Below are 24,011 nucleotides of genomic sequence, written 5' to 3' on the forward strand. Positions count from 1 at the left end.
TGTATAAAGTCTACAGAGTACGATTGTTTGTTTGTTGTTGAACATCGCACTCCGCACTATACCAGCTATATGGCGGCGATCTGTTAATAATCGAGTCTGGACCAGACCATCCTGTGATCAGCAGCATCAGCAGTGATCTATGGGATGACATGTCAACCAAGACAGTGAGCTTGACCATTCCATTAGTCGCCTCTTACCACAAGCATAGGTTCCTGAAGGTCAATTCTTACCCAGATCTTGCTCTCCAATCAGCTCATTACTAAGGGCACTTTGTGATATGGTGAACAAACTGATTCTCTTTTAAACAAGTAGCAGCCATAAAATTTCCGAATCAAAGTCGGATACCTTGTCCACATGACCAAAGAGGTTAACCCCGTTAGCAAGCTGACAAGGTAAGGATGTCATCTGTGAGACAACTCGACGCTCTGCTTCACAGCAAACATGAACAACATATCTTCTTGTTTGCTGTCAACATGACAATGATTACTAAGATATCATGAAACTACATTTTACTCAGACCATGACATACTTTGTTTTGGTTTGAGACAAAAACAGAAATAACACACACACACACACACACACACACAGAGAAATATAGTGATTTCTCTAAAAATGCAATTCTTATAAAAGTAAAAATTATTTAACATTATTATTTGATTAGTATATATTTTGAAAGATATTTAAATACAATTTCCTCAGAACAACCGTGACATATTTTCTCTTATTGAAAATAATATCCCATCTGTTTTGACAACGAAAAACATAACTGATTACTCATTTGTCATTTTGTTTAAAACTTGTCATAATATTCAACACATTGTAATTCATCTCCGACTAAAGATTTTCTTCTCCAGATCCAAGTCAGAGAATCGACTCTTTCATCCATACATCCGCTTTTACACAACATAAACCATTTTGTATGTTTTTGCTACAAATACATAAAGGAATAGAAAAATTGGCTAATGAGAGCCTGGAAAACCAACTTGCGTCTGTAAAGGTGGTACATCTTCCCTCAACAAGGGAGTTAACTCACTCACTACAGAGTCAAGTTTCCAGCAATACCAAACTCGAAATATTGTAGCTCTATGGCAGAGCCAACAGAGGCCATTCTGAGTTATGTCCCTTGAATGCCAATCCTGTTTCCCAATCAGATTGCACCAAAATGATGTCCCCTATTCAAATGTTACCATCTATAATCAAGATCTTTTTTTGTAATATAGTGGATATGACCTCCATGAAGTGCACTTACTTGTGCACCTTGATCAAAAACAAGATTCGAAAAATATTAATAAGTGTTGAGTAGTACATAAAACCTACAATTGACTGAAGTCTGCAGGGCCGTTCACAAACCTAATGCCACTTTTGGTACCCAATTGTATACTGAACTCGTTATTCTAGCAAAACTACAGCTCAATAATTCAGTCCCGCCTGGATTCCATGGTTGCAGAATAAATTGCAGAATTGTTCTTAGGATGTGGAAAAACGTCTGGTCTGCGGAAAACCTGCAGAGTACCTGCAGAATTTGCTATTTTTCTGCCATGGAATTTACTTATTTTGAAAGTTGAATCAAGATTGACCATCAACCGAAACGAAAAGTAGGGGTAAATGTCAAAAGTATGATTGGTTACTCAAAAATGAACTGAGACATTTGTTATAACGATATCTTTAAATAATTCATGAATAAAGGTCATTTATTCATAAGGTAATATTTTCTTCAGCCCCTTACAATAATATTATTTGAATTTTACACTGCAATTATGTTCACAAAATCGATCTTTTTGAAGATTGAAATTGCATTATTTTGTGGGTTTTTTTAAACTGCAGAATTTTGAAAAATGGAATGCAGAATTTACTTAAATTTGCTGCGGATTTCTTAAAAATTCGCTGTGGATTCCAGGCGGGGCTGATAATTCCAACCTAGTTTGGCAAGGGGGAAATAGGACTTATATATCGTCAGTTATCTCCCTTGCTGTGGGAAGATAGCACTGTAAAACAATAACAACATTGTGATGTATCACTTGACAACAAAAGATTGCCATGGACAACTGCCTGATTCTCGAGCTGCCTTCTTGTGGCAGCCGACCTGTACAAACTTGAGATTGTCCCTGGTGAACAAGAGTTTATACACCTGCTCCCAGTTGAGATGAGCATTCTTGGGTTTTTGTCGTGCTGCCTCGATCAGCCCTGGTATCACCTCTCTGGATTTCTCGATTCTGGAAAATGTTTACAGAGTCAGTTACATGTCATGGCCGTGTCAGCAGGGGCAGAAATATTTTTATCACTGCTGCAATATTTCCTCTAATTTCACATGCCAGTACAAACAACAATCTAGGATATTTAGTCAAAATATATTTAACTGATAAAATTTTGTAGTCTTGAAAGAAAAAAACATCTAAAAAATTATCACATGGTCACACCTTGAAATATTAAACTATATTAAAGCTCACAAAATAAAGGATAGGAGATAAAAGTGATTTCTTATGATGCTCATGCTGTCGACCACTGGTTTGCCAGGTCAAAATTTTACACATCAGCAACATTCTGATTTATCATCTGTATTATTCTACAGCTTACACCCGTGAAGAACCGCCAGTCCGGGTTAGAATTGATCTTCAGTAACCCATGCTCAGGTGGCAAGGCTCGCTGACTTGGTCGACACATGTCATCGTATCCCCGTTGCGTAGATCGATGTTCCTGCTGTTGAACACTGGATTGTCTGCTCCAGACTGGATTTACAGACTGCCACCATATAGCTGGAATATTGCTGAGTGTGGCATAAAACTAAACTCACTCACTCACTACAGCTTACTGTCAGTCTGTGAGTAAATATATAACATCCTTTGAAGGTCTCACGTTTCTCTGATCTTGCTGTTACTGAATTTAGTTTCTGCCTATTTGATAATTTAGTTTCTGCCATTTGATAATGTTGTGGTCTCAATTACATGAAAACTTTTATGAAATTAGATTAAGAAAATATTCTCTCTAATTGGTCAATTATTATTTAAAGGTCTTTGAACGGCACTTAGAAGTGATACACATCAAGGCAAGAATTTATGGAGGTCAAGGTTAATCTCTGGCTTCTATCAGTCCATTGCCCTTCCTACTAGTGTTGGGAATTGATTAAAATCTAATGATTGATGATTGGTTCATTACAACCGATCAATCATCGAAATTAATTGGTTAGCATCATTTATTAAATGTCCCTGTTATTTTTGTTAATGCACACAAAAAATATAAAGAAAAAACATGTAGTAACATTTGTTTGTTTTTAGCAAATTGCTTAAATCCATTTGCAAATTTCGCATATTTAAAGGATGATTAGTATGTTAGGAACACATATTTCCTGAATTCTTTAAGATAAATTCAGTCATGACTTGGAACGAGCTTGTAGTGCTTATGAAATGTAAATATAAGGACACAGACAAAACCAGCCTTGTGAAAAATATTGTTAATGCAAACAAGTGTTCCAAGATTGGTCGTGTTAGATTACGAGAAAACATGTTCGATTGCTTGGTTGTTTAGTCACTGCGACCATTCTTCGATTATTTCAATTAATCGGACCACCACTACTTACCACTCAGCACCAATTAACTACTGGGGATTGTTGTTATCTTATACTCCAAAACATCACATTCCTCGATTAAAGAAGTTGACATCCACAAAGGTGGAAATAACTTTAAAATTGCTAGTGTACTCCGGTACAGTCGCACATGTAAAATCACTTGCCCTGATAATTTTTCCACTATACTGGCTGTCTCCTGGTTGATTTTTTAACATAAACAACATAATTAACATTGGAAAGTCAAGTGGACACCGGTACAGTGTGATATACAAATTTGATAGCCTGACAGAAAAAAACACTGGACTCGGCCGTCGGGCAATGGGTTATTTCCACCCCTGATCCATAAATTCTTGCCTTAATTATTCTAAGCTTTTATTAAAGACTAATAACTATGCATTAAAATGATTTTAAAATGTTTCAACTTCCACAAGAAATGCAAGTGTTGTCCTTTCTTATATATTTTTCTCTCCTGGAACAAAAACACTGAGAAAATATATAAGAAAGGACAACAACGCTTGCATTTATTGTGGAAGTTAAAACATTTTAAAATCGACCACACTATCGTGATGTCATTTTACAAAACCTTTATTCAAAGTGTCATAACCTTTAATTTCTTGAGTTGGTTCGGGAATCTGTATGTACAGAATAATAAAAGCAAACTCTCAAAATCGTAAACACTGCGTCTTAAATTATTGGGCTTCCTATCGAAAGTATCGACAGTTGTTATGAGCAACAAATTTCAAAAAAGGCAAACAAAATTTTAAACGATCCTACTCACATACTTTTTTTGGAATATTCATCATTACCTTCTGGACGCAGGCTGCGTATCCGACTTTTAGAACAAACAGGGTTCGCCACTCATTTGTTCCAGCTGGTATTAGATGCATTAACAATAAATTCAATGAATGACTTGTCTTCCAACTGTCCAAATTCTAGTCAATATCTATGTTTGTGTACTAAATTGATGTATTTATATCCTGATTATTTTAAACAATAGTTTTATGATTATTATTTGCAATGTTATATGGCTGCCTTATGAAGGAAAAACTGGAGAACTGTATATGATGCCAAACAAATTTCCCCTCGGATAATAAAGAAATTATCTTATCTTATCAATAGGTTATGTGATAAAACAGCAACTCACATATGGTCGAGATTCCACAGACCAAACAGCTGTCTGTAGCCTCTGGAAGCATACGGGTTGATAGTGTGGTGTTTCTCACAGGATTTCTCATCAAACGCTCCTTGACACAGGAACCAGCCCTTGTTGTCACAGATTCTCTCCCTTGGTTTGGCCCTCCGGTCAAAGTATGTTCCATGGAAGTCTTGAGACTTGAGTTCTTCGTACAGTTCCTCCAACAGTTCCAGAAGCATTGGCTTATTCTTAGCATCTGCATCTTTTTCAATCTGTTCCTTGGCCTGTGGAAGAAATATTTCATTAAAACAGCCGAACAGAACAAATTGTAGAAAAAGGTGCTGAATAAATGAAGTTGATTTTTTCAATACCTGGTGTAATCCATGAAACACTGATCCAAGTTTTAATGTCAGTTTGCCTCCAACGGAGAAGTATCGTTTGCTGGATTAAGCAGGACTGATTAATCTCGTTTGGCAAAATGTTGATATTTTATATTTATTCACAGTAAGCAATAAATTTGTGAATATCTGGTGGTGATGGTGGTGGAATTGGGTTTAACATCATGCTTGAGAATATTTCGCTCATATAACGACGTGCATGCGTGTGTATGTGTATGTGCAGCTGCTTGTACTAGCCCAGACTGAAGCTGGTTTTATAGTGCTAGCCCACTGAGATACCATGCCGCAGTGAAGCATGAATACCCCACTCAGACACATTATACTGACTCCGAGCCGACCAGTCCTTGTTGTACCCATTAATGCCGAGAGCCAGACAGGGACCAACAAGTACCATATTTTAACGTCTTTTGGTATGACGCGGTCGGGGATCGAACCCGCGACCTTCCGCACTCCGGGCGGACGCTCTAACCACTACACCACGGAGGCGGTCTGTGAATATCTGGGTAAGAATTGGTCTTTAGCAACCTGTTCTTGTTGAAAGAAGCGACTAACGGGATTGGGTGGTCAGGCTCGCTGACTTGGTTGACTGATGACATCGTATCCCAATTGCATGGATACATGCTCATAATGTTGATCACTGGATTGTCAGACTCGATTATTTACTGACTGCCACCATATCGCTGGAATATTCCTGAGCGCAGCGTTAAACAAACAAAACAAATCTGGAATATTGTTTACATGTAAAGTCTGGGTCAGACAAGCCAGTGATTGACAGCATGAACAAAAACACAGATGACCTCCACTCAGCCATGTAACACAGTATAACTTTATGCGTCTCAGTACATTTGTCCGTATGATGAGCACTGAACAAAAACACCTCATTACTTTAATCAGAACATGTCACAAAACATAACTGGGAATACACAGAATGCTATCTCCATTTTGTCCGTCTCTGAGATTGATCCCTTGGCAGGGCCAGGAACCAGTACACTTACACTGTTGTAGTAGCTCCGTATCCTGGTCTGCGCTGAATTCCTCATCACCTCGCTCTTGGTCTTGTATTTCTTGTTTAAACCTAGTAATAATGAGTTCAAGATATCCTTACATACTCTCCTGTTTTAAAAAAAACATTTTCTGTTCAAGGGAAAATATTTTCAGGTTCTTCTTTCGGCATTATTTTCATGATTGTTTCAAGCTGTTATCATGAGCCGTTATTTAAACAGGTCTTAAAAAGCTGACTTGGTCAAAATGAAAACAGCTTAGTGGGGATTTATCAAGGATTCCAAAATATGCATTCTTGGTAGCTAAATTGGTTTAAAAAAATTGCCTTTTATATAAGTTAATTTTTACTTAAATTCCCAGGTTTATTAACATTGAATTATATGAAATGATGCTCGATTAAACATTAATACCTCTTTATCATTGTTGTGATCAGTGACATCTTGTTAGTTAAACTCTGTTAATACAAACTGGACATATTTAATTTGATTCGGGAATTTTAACAGACATTGGCTGTAGACTTTAGGCCTAATATTAGCCTCTGTGCAGGTGTAAACCCTTTTCCCCAAGTTAAATATTCATCTGTACAAGAACCAAGAACATCGGACCAACAGCTTGTACAATTATTTCAAAACACACTGACCTTCGAACCAGTCTTCGTTCTCGTGTCTGTGTTCCGATTCCACGTCTGTGTCCAGCATGTCCAAGTACTGGGACATTATGTGTACTTTCTCCGGCGCTTTGTCGTCCTCCATCAGGTCACGGATTTGATTGGCTAGCTCATTTCTTCGCGTCGCACTCAACAGTTTGGTGAGAGCTTCGTGTATCACTGCTCCAGCTGAAGAGAAGCAGACCAACTATCTAGTATCCATTACTCCATATCTACTGGCTGGGATGTCACAGATCAGGAAGTGTTCATATTTGTGGATGCTCCTTGTAGTATTCAGGTAATAGGTTATTTTTTGTTTGTATATAAATTGGTATGAATGGATAGAGTGTTTGCATTTAAGTAGCAAGAGTGAGTGTATAAATATGACTGACTGACTGAGTTTAGTTTTACGCCGCTTTGAGCAATATTCCAGCAATATCACGGCTGGGGACACCAGAAAAGGGCTTAACACATTGTGCCCATGTGGGGAATCGAACCCGGGTCTTTGGCGTGACGAGCCAACGCTTTAACCACTAGGCTACCCCACCGCCCCGTATAAATATGAAGTGCAAAAGATATGTGTACTAAGTTTATATGCAAAGTGTCAGTTTTTGAGTATTTTGTATCAAATTGTGAATGTGTGACTTAATGTATGTATAAAAATGTGCATGTATGAGTTTAAAAGTAAGAAAGAATTTTTGGTTATGACAATGTGAAAATATCAGAGAGAGAGAGATTTTTGAGGTGATTCAGTTACCTGAGGCTAAGGCAGGTCGGGTAACTCTAGAGGGGTGCCTGAGAGGCACATGGGTGACAGACAGCTGTGCAGTGAGAGTGTCTCACACACTAGATTTCATGATGTAGAAGTCAAACAAAATGGTATGTACTCCAACTTATTCTTATATCTATTTATTTGGGTAGCATTATGTTAATTTGGTAATTTTGAATGTCTATATTTTGGTTTTGAAGGTAACTTTGTCAGTGAATGAATGTCAGCCATTTTCTGCATTTTCACTGTGGACTGAAACTTATGGTCCTTTATTTTTGTTATTTCAGTCAATCTTCAAAATTGAACGTCTTCACACTTCCATATCATCATATTCAACATATTACCATGAGGAATAAAATTTGAGGAATTGACATTTGTTTTCAATTGGATTTTGGAAAAGAAAACTAGAATTCTACACTCCTAAAATGAGGTGTGGTGTTATAAGGCAATGTTATACATTGTACTACAGTGTTTACAATGAGGTTCTTGAGAGGCATATAAAAGTTGGTATTCAAGTAGAAGAAAAGATATTATGGATGTCAACTTCTTCTTTATTGTATACGCAACGTTTCTGGGATGTTCCTTGCCCCTTCGTCAGGTGAATGACGCTGTCTGTCTTTCACCTGACGAAGGGGCAAGGAACATCCCAGAAACGCTGTGTATACAATAAAGAAGAAGTTGACATCCATAATATTTTGTCTTATATAAGTGTTTAAACTGTCGTACATTGTACCTGTAGATTCAAAAAGGGGCAGTAGTGAGCTATATTTAGACTTATATCTACCATGTCTACAGCCCCAATACATATTTCAACTTGAAAGATACTTTTAGGGATAATCAATTTCGTACCTCCATTCCAAACCTGTCCCTTCTTAAGAAATACAAAGACAGTTTGCGCAGGTAACTTCTTGAAGAAACTCTCGCTGTCGACGACAGTGCCATCATCCTCTATAACTACCGTTACATCGTCTGGATTCAGCTGAAAGAAATAATTCATTGTACAGATGAACATCCTGGGTTATCCTGTGTTTTATAGACTGTGGAGATCCAGGTTGGATTTGGTCTTCATTAGGACACCACAGTATAACCAGTATACTGAAAAACAGCCTTTCAAACGATACGTATTGCAATGTTTTTTTCTCAGAACCGGTATATTGGGTAATAAAGTATACCGGGTATATATGAAGTTTTGTGATTATCTCTATGGTTTAAGTTAAAATTTACAAAGGCTTTCATTCACACTGAAGTTTTCTATTGTAATTAACTGACAAAACAGCAGACTTTACAGACAATACAATTCATAGAATAGAAAATACAATCCCTCAAATCAAAACTAAATTTGAAATTTATGGCCTCACAACCATTAAGTTTATTTTATGGATTAACCAAAAATCTTTATGTGTGTAGAAAATAGGCTCTGCATGTACAATTGATGTCACTCACTGTCAAACCCCGAGGCTCCCCATATATCGCAATACGTATTGGAATATGGGTACCAGAATAGCAATGCATTGCAATACAATTTATTTGCCAAAACACTACTCTAGTCTTCAGTGACCCATGCTTGTTTTAAGAAGCAACCAACAGGATCGGGTGGTCAGCCTTGACACGTGTATATCAATGCTCATGCTGTTGATCACTGGATTGTCAGGACAAATTCGATTATTTAATTACCATTACCCAGCGTTTAAAATTCCAGCCTGCCCAACCGTCTGGAATGGTCTATTTTCATCTTGGGCGGTCAAATTTCAAAAGTAGTGGTCAAAAGTGGTCTGGTAGATATATTTACCCCTCTCAGTAAATATTTCATAATATCAGACAGGTTTTCTTGACATTAGTTTCAGGTGTTTAAGGTACTATGAAAATTATGTTAAACTACTTATGATTGGACAGTTCACGTTACGATAACGAATAACTGACTGACTGAGTTTTGGTTTTACGTCACTTTTAGCAATATTCCAGCAACATCACGGCGGGGGACACCAGAAATGGGCTTCACACATTGTACCCATGTGGGGATTCGAACCCGGGTCTTCGGTGTGACGAGCCAACACTTTAACCACTAGGCTACCCCACCGCCCCGATAACCAATAACAACACGTGTACTTTCGGTTTACCTAAACTTGGTGCATTGCCTGTTAGTGCTATGTAGTTCATTGCGATGCCTATCATTGCTATCATAAGGCAACACGATGTTACGGAAATTTGTCGGGCTTCCTGCAGTAAAGAATTCAGAAACCTCATTTTTTGTTTTGTTTTTTACTGTTGAAAACCGGACAGGCAAGTTTGTATCCGGACTGGTAATCATTTTTAAATTACCGTCCTGCTGTCTGGCTTGGAATTTTGGGAGTTTTAAACACTGCATTACGATATAGTTGAGTGCGGCATTAGAAAACAAACAAACAGTGTTACATACATATATATCATTATGATAATCTTTCAGTTGCTTTGTTCATGAAGTGGTATATACTAAATTGACAAAAAATTGGGCCAGTGTCAACTATGACTCTTCGTAAGAGTTCCACCTGTAACCCCCGCTTGAAATGTATTCTATCAGAGACCATATACCGGTATATGGTCTCTGATTCTATTTATTAGGATTGTTTCAAGGGGTTAGGGTATCTCAGTGGGCTAGCACTATAAAACCAGCTTAAGTCTGGACTAGTACAAGTAGCCGCACATACACATACACACGCATGCACGTCGTCATATGAGCGAAATATTCTCAAGCACGACGTTAAACCTAATTTCACCTCACCTCAAGGGATTAGGGTTTAGGCTTTATGTAAAAATATCTATTCTTACTATAAATCTTAGGCATAGAATGATAAAAAAACCGGGGTTATGGGTGGAAATCTTTCCGTCCTTAGATGTTTCCCATATTTTACAACAATGATCTTGAACAATACTCATATGACTCTCATTACCCTGCATTGTCGATCGTGGCCATCGATGTTATCATAAACATTGATTCTCTGCTAAAATGTTAATGTAGTGTTGAAGCTGACAAACGACCGAAACAACTCGTCTGTTATGAATGAGATATAATCATATAAAAATAGATTTCAACCTCGAGTTTTTCGCAGCCTTTTTTCTTCAAGTCTTCAAAGTTTTTGGCTGCCACGCCTATTCTGACTTCTCTCCCAACATCTTGTACTTTGTATGCCCTCATTCCGCCGTTAAATAGAGCCAGGAAACGGCTGAACATTATTTGACATCAGGTCCTTCTTTCAGTGGCTTCTGCAAGCACGTTTGTTTGTGTATTTCCGCAATCGGACTTGACATTACCGCCAGATCTCCATTCGGCATGCCTCGTGTAATTCCGCTATTTCTTTTCGCTGCATTTTGGCTACTGGTATTGTTTCCAACTACACTGTTCTTGGACCGAAAACAGTTTCACTCCTACTCTAACTATTGAAACCAGCAATTTTTAATGAAATTACAATAACACGGAGACAAGTATGAATGTACATGTAGATACTTTTCGTCACATTTCTAATGACACATATATGAAAGAGACATTAATTTTGATATGATAAAACTCATCAAATTAACAATAACACAAGGACGTATATGTAAGGAATAAACTCCGAAGACTCGCCAATATTCGCGCGGCTGGTTGAGTCCGAGGCCGTTAAGCGAGTCTGAGGAGTTTATTGCGCTTAAACTGAAAATCATACATATTGGCGCCCTAGTTTCGTAACGCTTGCACCCGAACACAGCAATATAAATATTGGCGTCCTACATCTGGGTAGCACGGTATGCACGATACACACGCTATGAACACGCTCCACTGTGCACGTGGAAGCGTATTGGAGGGATACAAAACAAACGAAATATTTTACTGCATCCATTTCACCATATGTTTTCAACCATGTCAGGCGAATGGGGTTCTTTATGCAATGTCTTTGTCACTCAACATTAATACATTTTCCGAAGCAATTAAATGGAAGTATATCGAATGTCAATTTTAATATCACTCTGAAAGGGGACCAAAATCATGTAGATATAGTTGGGAATAGTTCTTCGGATGAAGAATTGCTGTGTGAGTCGCAAAACCTAGAACAGGAATTTGACCAAATGAATAGTTCAGCAGATGATGAACTGATGCTTAATTGCTTCTCAGCAGATAGAAAGAAAGTGAACAAACAACTACCAAACGTTTTGGCAACCCTCACTCAGTTTCTGAATATCAAAGCTTGGAAAATCTTGCAAAAAAATAAAAATACAGAAAAGAAAAGCAGTGGGCAGTGCGGGTTTTCGATTCCTGGCAACGTGAAAGGGATGGGTTTGAATCCCAGTTAGGCAGCAAATTATTAAGTATTTATGATGAAGATCTGAATAGGACGCTGAGTCTGTTTGTCACAGCAGTAAGGAACCAAAGGAGTGAGTGAGTTTAGTTTTACGCCGCACTCAGCAATATTCCAGCTATATGGCGGCGGTCTGTAAATAATCGAGTCTGGACCTGACAATCCATTGATCAACAGCATGAGCATCGATCTGCGCAATTGGGAACAGATGATTTGTCAACCAAGTCAGCGAGCCTGACCACCCGATCACGTTAGTCGCCTCTTACAACTAGCATGGGTTACTGAAGGCACATTCTAACCCGGACCTTCACGGGTAAGGAACCAAAAGGGAGGTCAATATAAGGGCAACATAGTTCATGAGATTCTTATTTCGATGCAATGATTCTTGCGCCAAAGTGGTCAAGGTGTTAACCTAACCACCGATTTTGCTTGAAAGGGGTTTAAGAACCATTTTAAACGCTAAAATGTAACCACTGGCACAGGCTCACAATACAGGAGAAGGATGCATTGTGGGAGTCGGGTTTGCTTGGGGATGACGACACCCCGGAAAAGTTGCTTGAAACCGCTTTTTATTTGAATGGGCCTTTGTCCATATAGACTTTACCAAAAGTACATGTCACTGAGGTGAGTGAATAATATGGTGATTAGTTAAAATCTTAAAATTAAAAAAAAATGAAATTCATATCGTTTTACAAAAATAGTTTGTTTAAAAAAACAACGACGGCTACAGTGCAGCTTGTATGCAATGTATGTACAACTTGACTGCAGGCTAGTGGGTTGTGATGACTGGGGAATCGAACCCGCGCCGCAGGCACTTTAACCACTAGGCTACCTCACCGCCCATAGACGTAATTAATAAGTGAGGTAGCCTAGTGGTTATAGTGCTTGCGGCGCGGGTTCGATTCCCCGCAAAGGCACAACGTGTAAAGCCCATGCGTTGTGTCCCCCACCGTTATACTGCTGCAATTCAAGTGCTAAAACTATACACTTCGTTGTGGAACGTAACGGTGCTAAAGTGACATTTGACAAGTAATAAATGGATGAAAACATTGAGTTTGTTTCTGTATTTCAGTATAGGGGGTATTACGCAATCAGGTTAAACCTAAAATTGCCTCCATTACACAACATATCACTCCAATAAGCATGGGATGGGAAGCCCGTATCTTTCGTTTATTGGCGACTTAGCTTCGTATATTGGCGACTTTATCTGGTGTATTGGCGCCCTACTTTCAAATATTGGCGCCCTATTACCGACCCGGTCCAAACGCTGAATTCAAACAGTAATACCCACATTACCGAAATGGTTAAAGCGTCGGCTCGTCACACCGAAGACCCGGGTTCGATGCCCCACATGGGCACAATGTGTGAAGCCCATTTCTGTTGTCCCCGCCGTAATATTGCTGGGATATTGCTAAAAGCGGCGTAAAACTAAACTCAGTCAGTCAGTCATTACCGAAATATAGAAACAAAACCTCACAATGTTTTCATCCCTTTATTACATGTCAAATGTCACTCTTGCACCGTCGCGTTCAACAACGAAGTGTACAGTTTTAGCATTTGAACAGTTGGCGTCTTGACGTCTCTTGGGGTCAGTGGTGTCGGAGAGTGAGGTGTTGGCGAGCTAGTCGCTGATGTGGCAGTTGCTGGTGTTTTCCTCTGGACAACATCATCAACAATCTTTAACATGCCCTCGCTTGTTCTCGTGTACCTGTATTGTATATAGCACATAATTATTCAATACATGTTACTCCCTCACTAATATTTTGATATACATTTTACAAGTGATTGTTAGCGAGTGAGTTTGGCTTTACACATCCTTTAGCAAATATTCCAGCAGTATGACGGCAGGGGACACAAAGCATGGGCTTTACACATTGTGCCTGTGTGGGGAATCGAACCCGCACCGCAGGCACTATAACCACTAGGCTACCTCATCGCACTTAGACGTGATTAATAATCATTAAATACAGTGCACATATGTCTCATTATACCAGTGCCCATTTGTCATCAATCAACCTGTTGTTCAGTATATGATTATTTCAAATGCAATTACACCTACACTTATGCACGAATAGCTGTCGATCTGTGACCTGTCCTTTCGGCAATCAGCTGCTCATCCAAACCGCTCTCATACAGGCGTGTGGCCGTTGTAGCCCTTAGGGAGTGGTTTGTATAAAATCCTTCAAACCCGGCCCTGGCGCAGAGCCTCTTGACCACCCCAGACAGAAGTGTCTCCCTATAGAAGCGGCAGAGTACCACTGGTTAGGCTTAGGGTACTTGAGTGGACGAAGGTAAAAGTCATCACAACCCACTGGCCTGCAATCAAGTGGTACATACATTGCATACAAGCTTCACTGTAGCCGTCTCCATGGGTGTTTTTATACAAAAAGCTATTTTTTTAAAAGAGGATATGAATTTCACATCTTTTTCAATTTTAAGATTTTCAGTAATCACTAAGTTATTCACTCACCTCAGTGACATGTACTTTTGGTGAAGTCTAACTGGACAAAGGGCATGGTTCTCTTCATTAATATCCACTGAAATGACCTTAGCAGACAATCGTTTATGTTTTAGCCCTCCTGAATTCGTTTTGGAAACCCCTTCAGTGTATACCAATTGTTTTTTGTTGTTTCTTCTAAAAACACAGAAGTTTGAAACTTCACCTACTTTTAGAGCACGATGTTCCTCCCCACCTCGTAAACAAAAGTTTATCCCATTCAAATAAAAAACGGTTTCAAGCAATTTCTCCGGAGTGTCATCCCCAAGCAAACCCCTCTCCCATAACGCATCCTCCTCCTGTGGTGTGATGACGTTAGCTCGCCTTCTATGCATGCCAATACCAGACTAGGCCAGTGATTTCATTTTAGCATCAAGAATGGTTCTCAAACCCCTAAAAGCAAAATCGGTGGTTAGGTTAACATCTCGACCACTTTGGCGCATGAATCTCTGCATCGAAATAAGAGTCTCATGAATTGTGTTGCCCTTGTATTGACCTCCCCTTTGGTTCCTTACTGCTGTGACAAATAGACTCAGCGTTCTATTCAGATCCTCATCCGAAAGACTTAATAATTTGCTGCCTAACTCGGATTCAAACCCATCCCTTTCACGTTGCCATGTATCGAAAATCCGCACTGCCCACCGGCTTTTCTTTTCTGTATGTTTATTTTTTGCAAGATTTTCCAAGTTTTGATATTCAGAAACTGAGAGGGGTTTGCCAAAACGTCTGGTAGTTGTTTGATCACTTTCTTTTTCTATCTGCTGAGAAGCAAGCATCAGTTCATCATCTGCTGAACTATTCATTTGGTCAAATTCCTGTTCTAGGTTTTGCGACTCACACAGCAATTCCTCATCCGAAATACTATTCCCAACTGTATCTACATGATTTTTGTCCCATTGCAGAGTGATATCAGAACTGACACTCGAAATACTTCCTTTCAAATTTCCTCAAAATCTGAATTAATGTCACTCACATTCAAAGTTGTAGCTTCGGAAAATGTATTTTGAGTGACAAAGACATCGCTTAAAGGATCCCATTCTCCTGACATGGTTGAAAACATCTGGTAAAATAGATGCAGTAAAATATTTTCGTTTGTTTTGTATCCCTCCAATATGCTGTCTCGTGCACAGTTGAGCGTGTTCATAACGTGTGTATCGTGCATACCGTGCTACCCAGATGTAGGACGCCAATATTTATATTGCTGTGTTCGGGTGCAAGAGTTACGAAACTAGGGCGCCAATATGTATGATTTTAGGTTTAAGCGCAATAAACTCCGAAGACTCGCCAATATTCGCTCGGCTGGTTGGGTCCTCGGCCTAACGGCCTCGGACTCAACCAGCTGCGCGAATATTGGCGAGTCTTCGGAGTTTATTCCTTACTTATACATCTTTGCAGTAACACTATACTGGATGCTTTAGGACGAACGCCGCGAACAGAAAACATTCGCAGAAATACATATAACAATCTCCCCGCAGAGATAGTGTTGTTCCGAATGACTGATGTCGATTTCACGGAAAATTATTTTTAAATAAAAATCTATTTTATTGCATATTTCTGTGGGAATTTTTCGTTTTCATGCATCGAAAATTAACTTTAAGGAGCAATACTCTTTGGTAATTTATCTGTCCAAGTCTCGCGTCAACGAGAACTCCGCCGAGCTCCAATGTACACAACCTGCGCGGTTTATTCGTCGTCAAGAAGATAAAATGTGAATTGTACGCTTGATTTTACCCAATATAGCTGAATGTCCCGCGTATATGTGTGAGTATCGATATATTTGCATAACATGACATAAGAAAATGACGCCATGTGCCATGAAATATTTGAATGTTACCGGCTGACAAACGTATCTGTCAAAACATAAACAAATGCACGAAAGTCACATTCCAATGTCGAAAAGAATATGACTTCACGTATCCGATGTCTTTATTTGGAAGATATAGTCAAGCGACAAGTTTCAGCTTACTAAACACAAAATTACTATCATGTTGTCCACCGATCGACTGTTTTCTATTGCCATCTGGTCAGAGCATGTGGACAAACATTATTAAAACGAACACTTGTTACAACCTGTCAGTGATGTTTGAATGGACAATGTTGGGCCCAATGTTGTAGCAGTGAATTGATCATATTGATGTTACTTGCAGTTGTTTTCGTGTGCCAGCGAAGTTGTTGGTAGGATTTAGGAATAGTTTTTGATCCACCTATTTATATGACCATGTTTTCCATTAGTTTAAGTCATTTTTTCTCAGTTTACCTACTGGCCACCAACATAAGTTGTGCCATTTTGGTATGATATTAAGTAATGTTCTGTGTTGTTGTGGCAATAACTCTGATTTTGCAAAACTAAGAACCTATGTCGTGCCAATTTTTTTAGAATAAGTTTGAGTGATGAAGTGTTTGATTTAAGAAATACACTTCTCTCTACCACCATGTATAGTGTAATAAAACACACTTTTGCCCTGAACTATTATAGTTAAAGCACGAGGCGGCTTGCGTCGAGTGCTTTAACGCTATAATAGTTCAGGGCTTAAATTTTATTACACTATACATGGTGGTAAACGAACTATATTTCTTTTCTAAGATGCCAAATTTAATACTTTCTAAGGATAATTACGATTAATTTAAGGCAGAAAACAAACGACGGTGTCGATGACCTAAATTAAGAATCCTTGTACAGAGCTAACTGGTGCGCTGTTCTATTGATGTCTCTGTCCCCCTACGTTAAGACGAACGTTACCAGAAAAAAACAAATGATAACAGTTTGATGACGGTTTACGTTCGGATTAAATATCTTCTCTGAATTATTTTAATTACATCTGTCATTAGCGTAAACCATATGGGGCAATATGAACGTTGCATTTCTACTACCAGCGTAAGTTTAGATCAGTACAACTACAACCTGAATAGGAAAATCTAAAAAATGACGCTAACGAATGTTTTTCGATGATTGGTCGTTGGTATTGAACCAATCATCAATTGTGAGTCATCAATTGTGAGATTTCAACCAATTCCCAACACTACTGGTCAGTATGAAAATATAGAGCATATTTTCTCACTTCGATAGCTGTTGCTTCGGTTTAAGGGAAACAAAACTCATCAAATCATCCAGCCAGCGCCATTTTATTAGCAGAGCCTAATAAACCAGCATCTACATCTGATACCAATTAGCATGAGCCACCCAACAATCTGTGAATTTGAAAACCAGATGGAATCACCTTAAATTTTCATATTTTATTAGATTATGCTTACGAAATATTATGGCGCTTGTTGTGAAACTTCCTTACCAAAAACAATGATTTGTGACATCAAACTTTTGCTGGGATATTGGGTGTGCCTCCTCTTAGTGTTCTGTCATCTCTACACACATTGTCATTGAGTAAGCCAAGAGCTGATGGGAGTTTGTGTGCTAAACATAATCCTTTCAGATTTTAAATACTTTTTTCACACAAAAATGTTGAAATTACACAATGAAATGGTTTAATGTTGAAGATTTTGTCTAATGGAACCCAAATTGCTCATGTCTCCCTTATTCCTTATTGCAATCCACATTATCCTGACAGTTGTTGATTGGTTGGTTTGTTGGTTGGTTTTCCAGCTATATGGTGTCGGTATGTAAATAATCGAGTCTGGACCAGACAATCCAGTGATCAACAGCATGCACATCAATCTACACAATTGGGATATGATGACATGACAACTCGAGCCCGTTAGTCGCCTTTTACGACAAGCATGGGTCGCTGAAGACAATTCTGACACGGATCTTCACAGGTCCATCCTTACAGTGTTCCTTGCAACACTATTCTGTCACAATATCACCCGATGATTTTTTTAAAATGCATGCTGTGAATTCGATGTCTGATGTCAACAGCTGTTTTCACTTTGCGCCATATCAGCTCATTCCACACCATTCAGGAACTTGTAGATTACAGAATGGGACGAGAGGGCCAAATGGCAGCGGGGCCATTCATCAATTGTCTGTAGATTAAAATCAAGAGATATCAAGTAATCTTCGGAATTGTCCGTTAATTTCCATAACATCTCAGGAATAACTAGATAATTTTAAGCACATTGTGTAACAGTGTGGGCGTAGCTCAGTCGGTTAGCTGTTAGGCTAACAGTCCGAAGGTCATGGGTTTGCTTCCGACAGATTCTCACAAAATTGGTTGCTTGTCTCAGTGACATGTGACCTCTGACAGAGACTGCCACAAGAAGTTGTGGTGCTGTATTCTAAAGGTGCTCCCATTTATCATATGCAGTGTATAACAGTTACATGTACATATTATTGCAACAATAAAGGTTAACACAATGTGCAAGGGTCCTGTACATCAACCTATTTCATGAAGGACCCTTAAAATTAGTAATTTCGCATTTTCTGGAGCCTTAGATTTGCAGGACAAGGTAAAACCCTGCTGTAGCCTCTTAAACATGGCACAGAGTGTCTTATGAAGTTTACTGTAGGAGTCTAAAAAAAACTTTAAAGTACTTGAATTATGTGTCTGAATCTTGTATGAATCCTAACTGAGATGGATGTTATTGTGTTGTAGATAGATGAAGCAGAGCAAGGATGCCGGCGAAACTCCAGTTTAGAGTGGTGCATGTGTCGGGTCAGGATGACAGTTACCGGGCCACGGAACTCAACAGCCACGGTCCCCTCACTAAGGGATGGCAGTCTTCAAGGTAAACAACCATCTGTACTAATGTTTAGTCAGTTGAAATAACCATTTGCTTAAGACAGACAGCTACATTTACTTTATACTGAGCCCATGTGAGGTGGGGATTCAGCCTAAACCTGTGGAAAGGTAATCTTTGCTTCATTAGAAAATGTTTCAAAACTATTTGCCCCAAGTGGCTGAATACAGTAACATTTCTTTTGGTCTGGTAAGGTTATGACAGTTCTGAAACAGCAGTAAAGGTCTATGAATGATTACGAACCATACAGAATTTATACAGACCTGCTGAGATGCTGATAGAGTTCCACAAGTCTGCAACAGATGTCTTTAAAAATTCCTAAATTAAGAAATTATAATGTTTGGTTATAAATACGGGATACCTACTGATATAACTGATGTGATGGCTTGGTAGAGGCGGCATCAGGGCTCCAGATAATTTTTCAACATGTCTGTTTTTTTAACAGCAAAATATGAACATGCACAGTGTGCAAGTAGGTAAAAATATGAGGTTACATTTAGCAGTTTTAGGTTGCACCTGTGCAAATTCTAAATGCTAAATTGAGCCATGCACTGGGTCACTTGACCAGTAATTCGTTTTAGAGAAAATGGACACATCAAACAATGTGAGGAACTAGTAGGTAGAATTAAAACTTTGAAAGCTCTGCTTTTTGAGGTAACAAACTTATTTCAATTTTGCTCCTGCTTGGAGAACAAAAGATGTGCTGTGTAACTGTTTTAATGTCTAAAATAAATACCGATTTTGAGTGAAATGCATTCACACAGACAGTGACTATTTTTTATCCCGTCATTCCAATTTTTAAGAAATCCATTTACATCACATTCTTACACTAGATCTGGTTTCATCCGTTTCTGTGAAAGGAAAAAAGAATTCATGCATGACATCATTCTCTTCCCACAGAAGTTACTCCTGTCATATCTTCCTACGTAACCTCTGTTCTAATACGGCCATATTTCCCGTTTCTCACAAAATCCCCTAGCGGCAAAAGATCGCAACACGAATTATCTCCCTTCTTTCTATCCAATCAGAACACGTGTTACATCGACTTAGATTCAACTTGACTAACACAAGCAAATGTGAGGCCACAAATATCCCCCATCTGCCGGGGACTTGTGTTGATACTACACACAAGACGTTTAATGGCTAGCTTGTCCGTTGTCATGGGGGGCGATGGAGACGCCACTGATCCGCCATAACATGACTGAGTTCTGTCTAGAAGAAACGTTTGCGCATCGCGCAGGGGAAGAGGTTTAGTTTTCTCGAAGTATACGGGAATTACCGAGGCCTTGCGAATGATCACTTTTGAAACAACGTCGCTGATTGCACAACTAAATCTGATTGTCTCCAATCACGAGTCTTGAACGCTCACACCATGAAAGGGCCGTATTAGAACAGAGGTTACGTAGGAAGATATGACAGGAGTAACCTCTGTGGGAAGAGAATGGCATGACATCTTCAATCACCAGAATTGTCCTTGTGACGATAGACACATAACAACATTATGTTGTTGTTATGACATACTGACATTTTATAATATCTCCCTGTGTCAGAACATTATTAAAAAATCATCGACCGCGAGATCCATTAAGACTTCGAATTTGTAAACATAAAGATCTACGCATCGGCGGCAATATTGAGGGGACAAAATATACAACGCAAGCAAAAATGCCAACTGCTGTTGAAAACAGCTAAAAGTAACGAATTGAGTGTAAATATAAACTTAATTCTATTATATATTTTGGATTTTTACGGGAATTGGAATCAATTCAGAAAATGTATCAATGGTTGTTTTCCAACTCGTGTCTATTTTACCTCCATGAGTGCCATGCCGTACGTTCTTCCGGTTTCATCAAGGGTGGGTACAATTACAAATATTGTGATGATGTTTCATTGTATTATTTAGGTATTGAGTCGTTTTCTGTGAATGTTTTGGATTTCAGATTCTGATTCTGAACGCTTATTTTCTAACGCTCTTCGTACGTGTCTCGTCACTTAAAAAACATGCGAGTTTGACCACGCCCTGACGCGTCACCTATGGCTGTCAACAATGTCAGTGTCGGAAGGTTTATCCAACAAAATCATTATAAAGTCGATAAATATGATAAATGTGTTACAAAGACAATAACATTTACCTAATCAGACCATGTAATTAATTCCAGCGAAAATAATTGGATCTATCAAAAGGATTGCATATTTTTTTCGGTATCATGATGCATGTGGAGTTGTTTGTTTACCGCCATTGCCATGATCGTTCCTATTCATCGGTGATGTAACATTGAGATTGTTTTTGTTTATAAATAATTAAACCGAAAGTTACTATTTTTTAGAAAATGGGAAACTTCAGTGTTTCCTTTTCACCAAAGAACAAATATATTGATCAAATTATAAAAAAAAAATTCATTATGAAGAAAATATTAGACTGGGTGCCACTCGACGTGATGTGCCTGAAGTCAACAATGGCCGTTATTTACGGTTGTGTGCCGAGAATTTTGGCAAGCACATTTTTAATTCGCTGGCTTTTCTTTTTAAGGTACATAAACTAATTGAAGATTACATATTTAGAAAGCTGAGAATTAATGCATTCCATACATAAGTCAAATGACACGTAAATCCCACTTGTTGAATAATTATTGCAAGTTTTATTTGGGGATGTCATTATGCTGCTCTCCTGTCGAATTGGTTCGACAGTAGCATTGAGAGGATTGTGTGTACATTTAGAGTACTGAATGGAATTTAATCGAGTATCAGTAATCTTGTGTTTGGTTTCATATATGCACCACAACATTGCTGCTCTTGTGTAAACAGGTCAATAAACAATAAAGTACTTGTTCATATAAATACGTCTGTAAATGATTCTAAGTCCGCACACCATTGCTGTGATGCGTATCTGCTACGTTTTCTATATTGTTTCCTACTGTATCGGCATATTTTTTATCCGTACATACACCGATACGGCCCTTATCTGGAGCCCTGTGGCATGTATTTCATTAAAATTTGTTTATTTGTTTGTTTAATGCCGCACTCAGCAATATTCTGGCTATATGATATAGCTATGTAAATAAGTGATTGATATCATGAGCATATATCATAAACATTGCAATATTAGGCATAAGCAGCTGTGAAAACAGCAGTAAGAAATGTATTTCCCAGTATTGACATGTTTGTTTTTCCATACCAGGTACTGCTTGTATCCACAAGATATTGTCATTCAGCTGGAGAAGAGATCTCGACTCCGCAAAATACAGATCCTGTCTCACCAGTACCTTATAGGTAACCATAGTACCTTATAGGTAGTTAAAGCGTATACAGGGTGGAAATAACCCATCGTCGGCGCCGAAGGCCGCAAATTCGATCCCCATATGGGTACAATTTGTGAATCCCATTTCTGGTGTCCCCCGCCGTGATATTGCTGGAATATTGCTAAAAACGGCGTAAAACCATACTCAGTCAGTCATTTCAGGCCATTGTATCGTCTGCAAATTAGCACCCAACTTAAAATCTTTGATTGAAATTTGTGCCTATTCTTTAATTAACATTTTGGGCTAAGTCATCATGTTTGTCATTCCATGTGTCTGTCTGTCCATAATCCTGGAATCATTCATGTACTTCATACAGTTATGTTGTCTTGACCTATGCTTATAGCAGGGGAGTAGCTACCATTATCAAAAAAACCCCAGGCTTTCACAGGATTTTTGCTATGAAAGTTGGACAAGCCCTCAATAATATCTAAGTATAAAGTTTTGCAACCTAGCGGGCTTACAGGAAAAAATATGGCTTACTATGCGCCTGTAAAGCTATGGCTTGATTTATCTCACAATGTTATAACGGTTTGTGGAAGATGTTGACTTGTGTTTTTGTTTCAGCTACCAAGATAGAGTTCTACGTGGGCGATGTCCCTGATGGAGTGCCACTGTCATTGGACACAGCTCGATACACCAGACTCGGGTGAGTACAATACAAAGGACATATTTACACTGCAGTGACGTAACAGTTGTGTGTGAAGTTGTTTCAAGAACTCTTATCCTAGAGATAAGAATATAGAATGGCCCCCAAGTGTTCATTCCAGTTGCTGCTTAATTTCCATATAGGCTCACAGTGTTTCCATTCTCCGGTATATACAAGTTTTTGGCCGGTAAAAAATGCCCAAGACCTATAAATTTGGAGGCTATCGGTCACAGTGTCCTGTAAAATACAAAAGCTACTTATTGTCCTGCTTAATGTTACCGAACTTGAAATAAAATCGCTGAAGTAATGCTCTGATAATAGAATCGGCCACTCAAAATTTTCGTGTGAGATGAGGTTTCCTTCTAAATTCATTATGCCCCTCCAATATGATTGGTCAGTTTGGCAGTCACTCGGAAATGATTGATATATTTTGTACCTCAAAACATCAATATAATCACTGTTGTCATGGGAAATCACGGAAAATAACAATGTTATCCGATTGTTTATGTACCATGTGTTTGTTGAAATGACAAGCAGAAAGCAGACAACGCTGTCCAATTTTTTTTCTGGTAAAGGTACGGTTTCGGTTATTGAGGATGACAAAACAAACAGTAAGGGGCAAAACAATGATTCAAATTCAAGTTGCAATCGGTCTTCAAAACCGTTACAGAGTTACAGAAAGTTAATTCAGACTGGATATCTGAATATAAATGGCTCCGATATGATGAGGGCAACGGAACTATCATATTTCAAGGCCCGATTTAGTGCTCTGTTACTTGCATTGGTGCAACCAAATATTACAAAGTGCAACCTAGTTATTAGTCTAACTTGCACCATGTGCAAGTCAATTTTTGAGTGGGTATACTTCTGAATAAAACATCTAAATAATAGTGCTGCGCAATATAACCGGTTTACCGGTATTTACCGGTTCAGACATGAAAACGATACGTATTGCGATACGCTGATTGAAAACCGGTATTTTGACATGCATTCGGAAAACTTCGTAACACTCGGAAATCTTTGGATATTTCCGTTTTTTAAGTTGTTCCTTTCCT

At 38.7% G+C, this 24,011-nt stretch overlaps 2 protein-coding genes across 2 annotated transcripts in view; one reads left to right on the forward strand and one right to left on the reverse strand.

Annotated features, from left to right (window-relative positions):
• Positions 1-1,800: 1,800 nt before the first annotated feature.
• Positions 1,801-10,808, reverse strand: LOC124280674 (DNA fragmentation factor subunit beta-like). The gene is made up of 6 exons (XM_046716670.1): positions 10,583-10,808; positions 8,362-8,491; positions 6,738-6,932; positions 6,091-6,170; positions 4,707-4,981; positions 1,801-2,213 (listed from the first exon to the last, which is right to left on the reverse strand). Exons 1-6 carry the CDS (start codon positions 10,718-10,720, stop codon positions 2,015-2,017), a joined length of 1,017 nt encoding a protein of 338 aa, XP_046572626.1. The 5' UTR covers positions 10,721-10,808; the 3' UTR covers positions 1,801-2,014.
• Positions 10,809-15,955: 5,147 nt separating this feature from the next.
• Positions 15,956-24,011, forward strand: part of LOC124280678 (centrosomal protein of 104 kDa-like) — a 73,043-nt gene continuing 64,987 nt past the window's right edge. Inside the window, 4 exon segments of the mRNA XM_046716672.1 lie at positions 15,956-16,080; positions 18,867-18,999; positions 22,190-22,281; positions 22,875-22,956. Coding sequence (XP_046572628.1) covers positions 18,887-18,999; positions 22,190-22,281; positions 22,875-22,956 — 287 coding nt within the window. The 5' untranslated portion in view covers positions 15,956-16,080; positions 18,867-18,886.

Source organism: Haliotis rubra, unplaced genomic scaffold (assembly GCF_003918875.1).
Source record: "Haliotis rubra isolate DU_JTF1 unplaced genomic scaffold, ASM391887v1 Scf271, whole genome shotgun sequence".
Lineage (NCBI taxonomy): Eukaryota > Metazoa > Mollusca > Gastropoda > Lepetellida > Haliotidae > Haliotis > Haliotis rubra.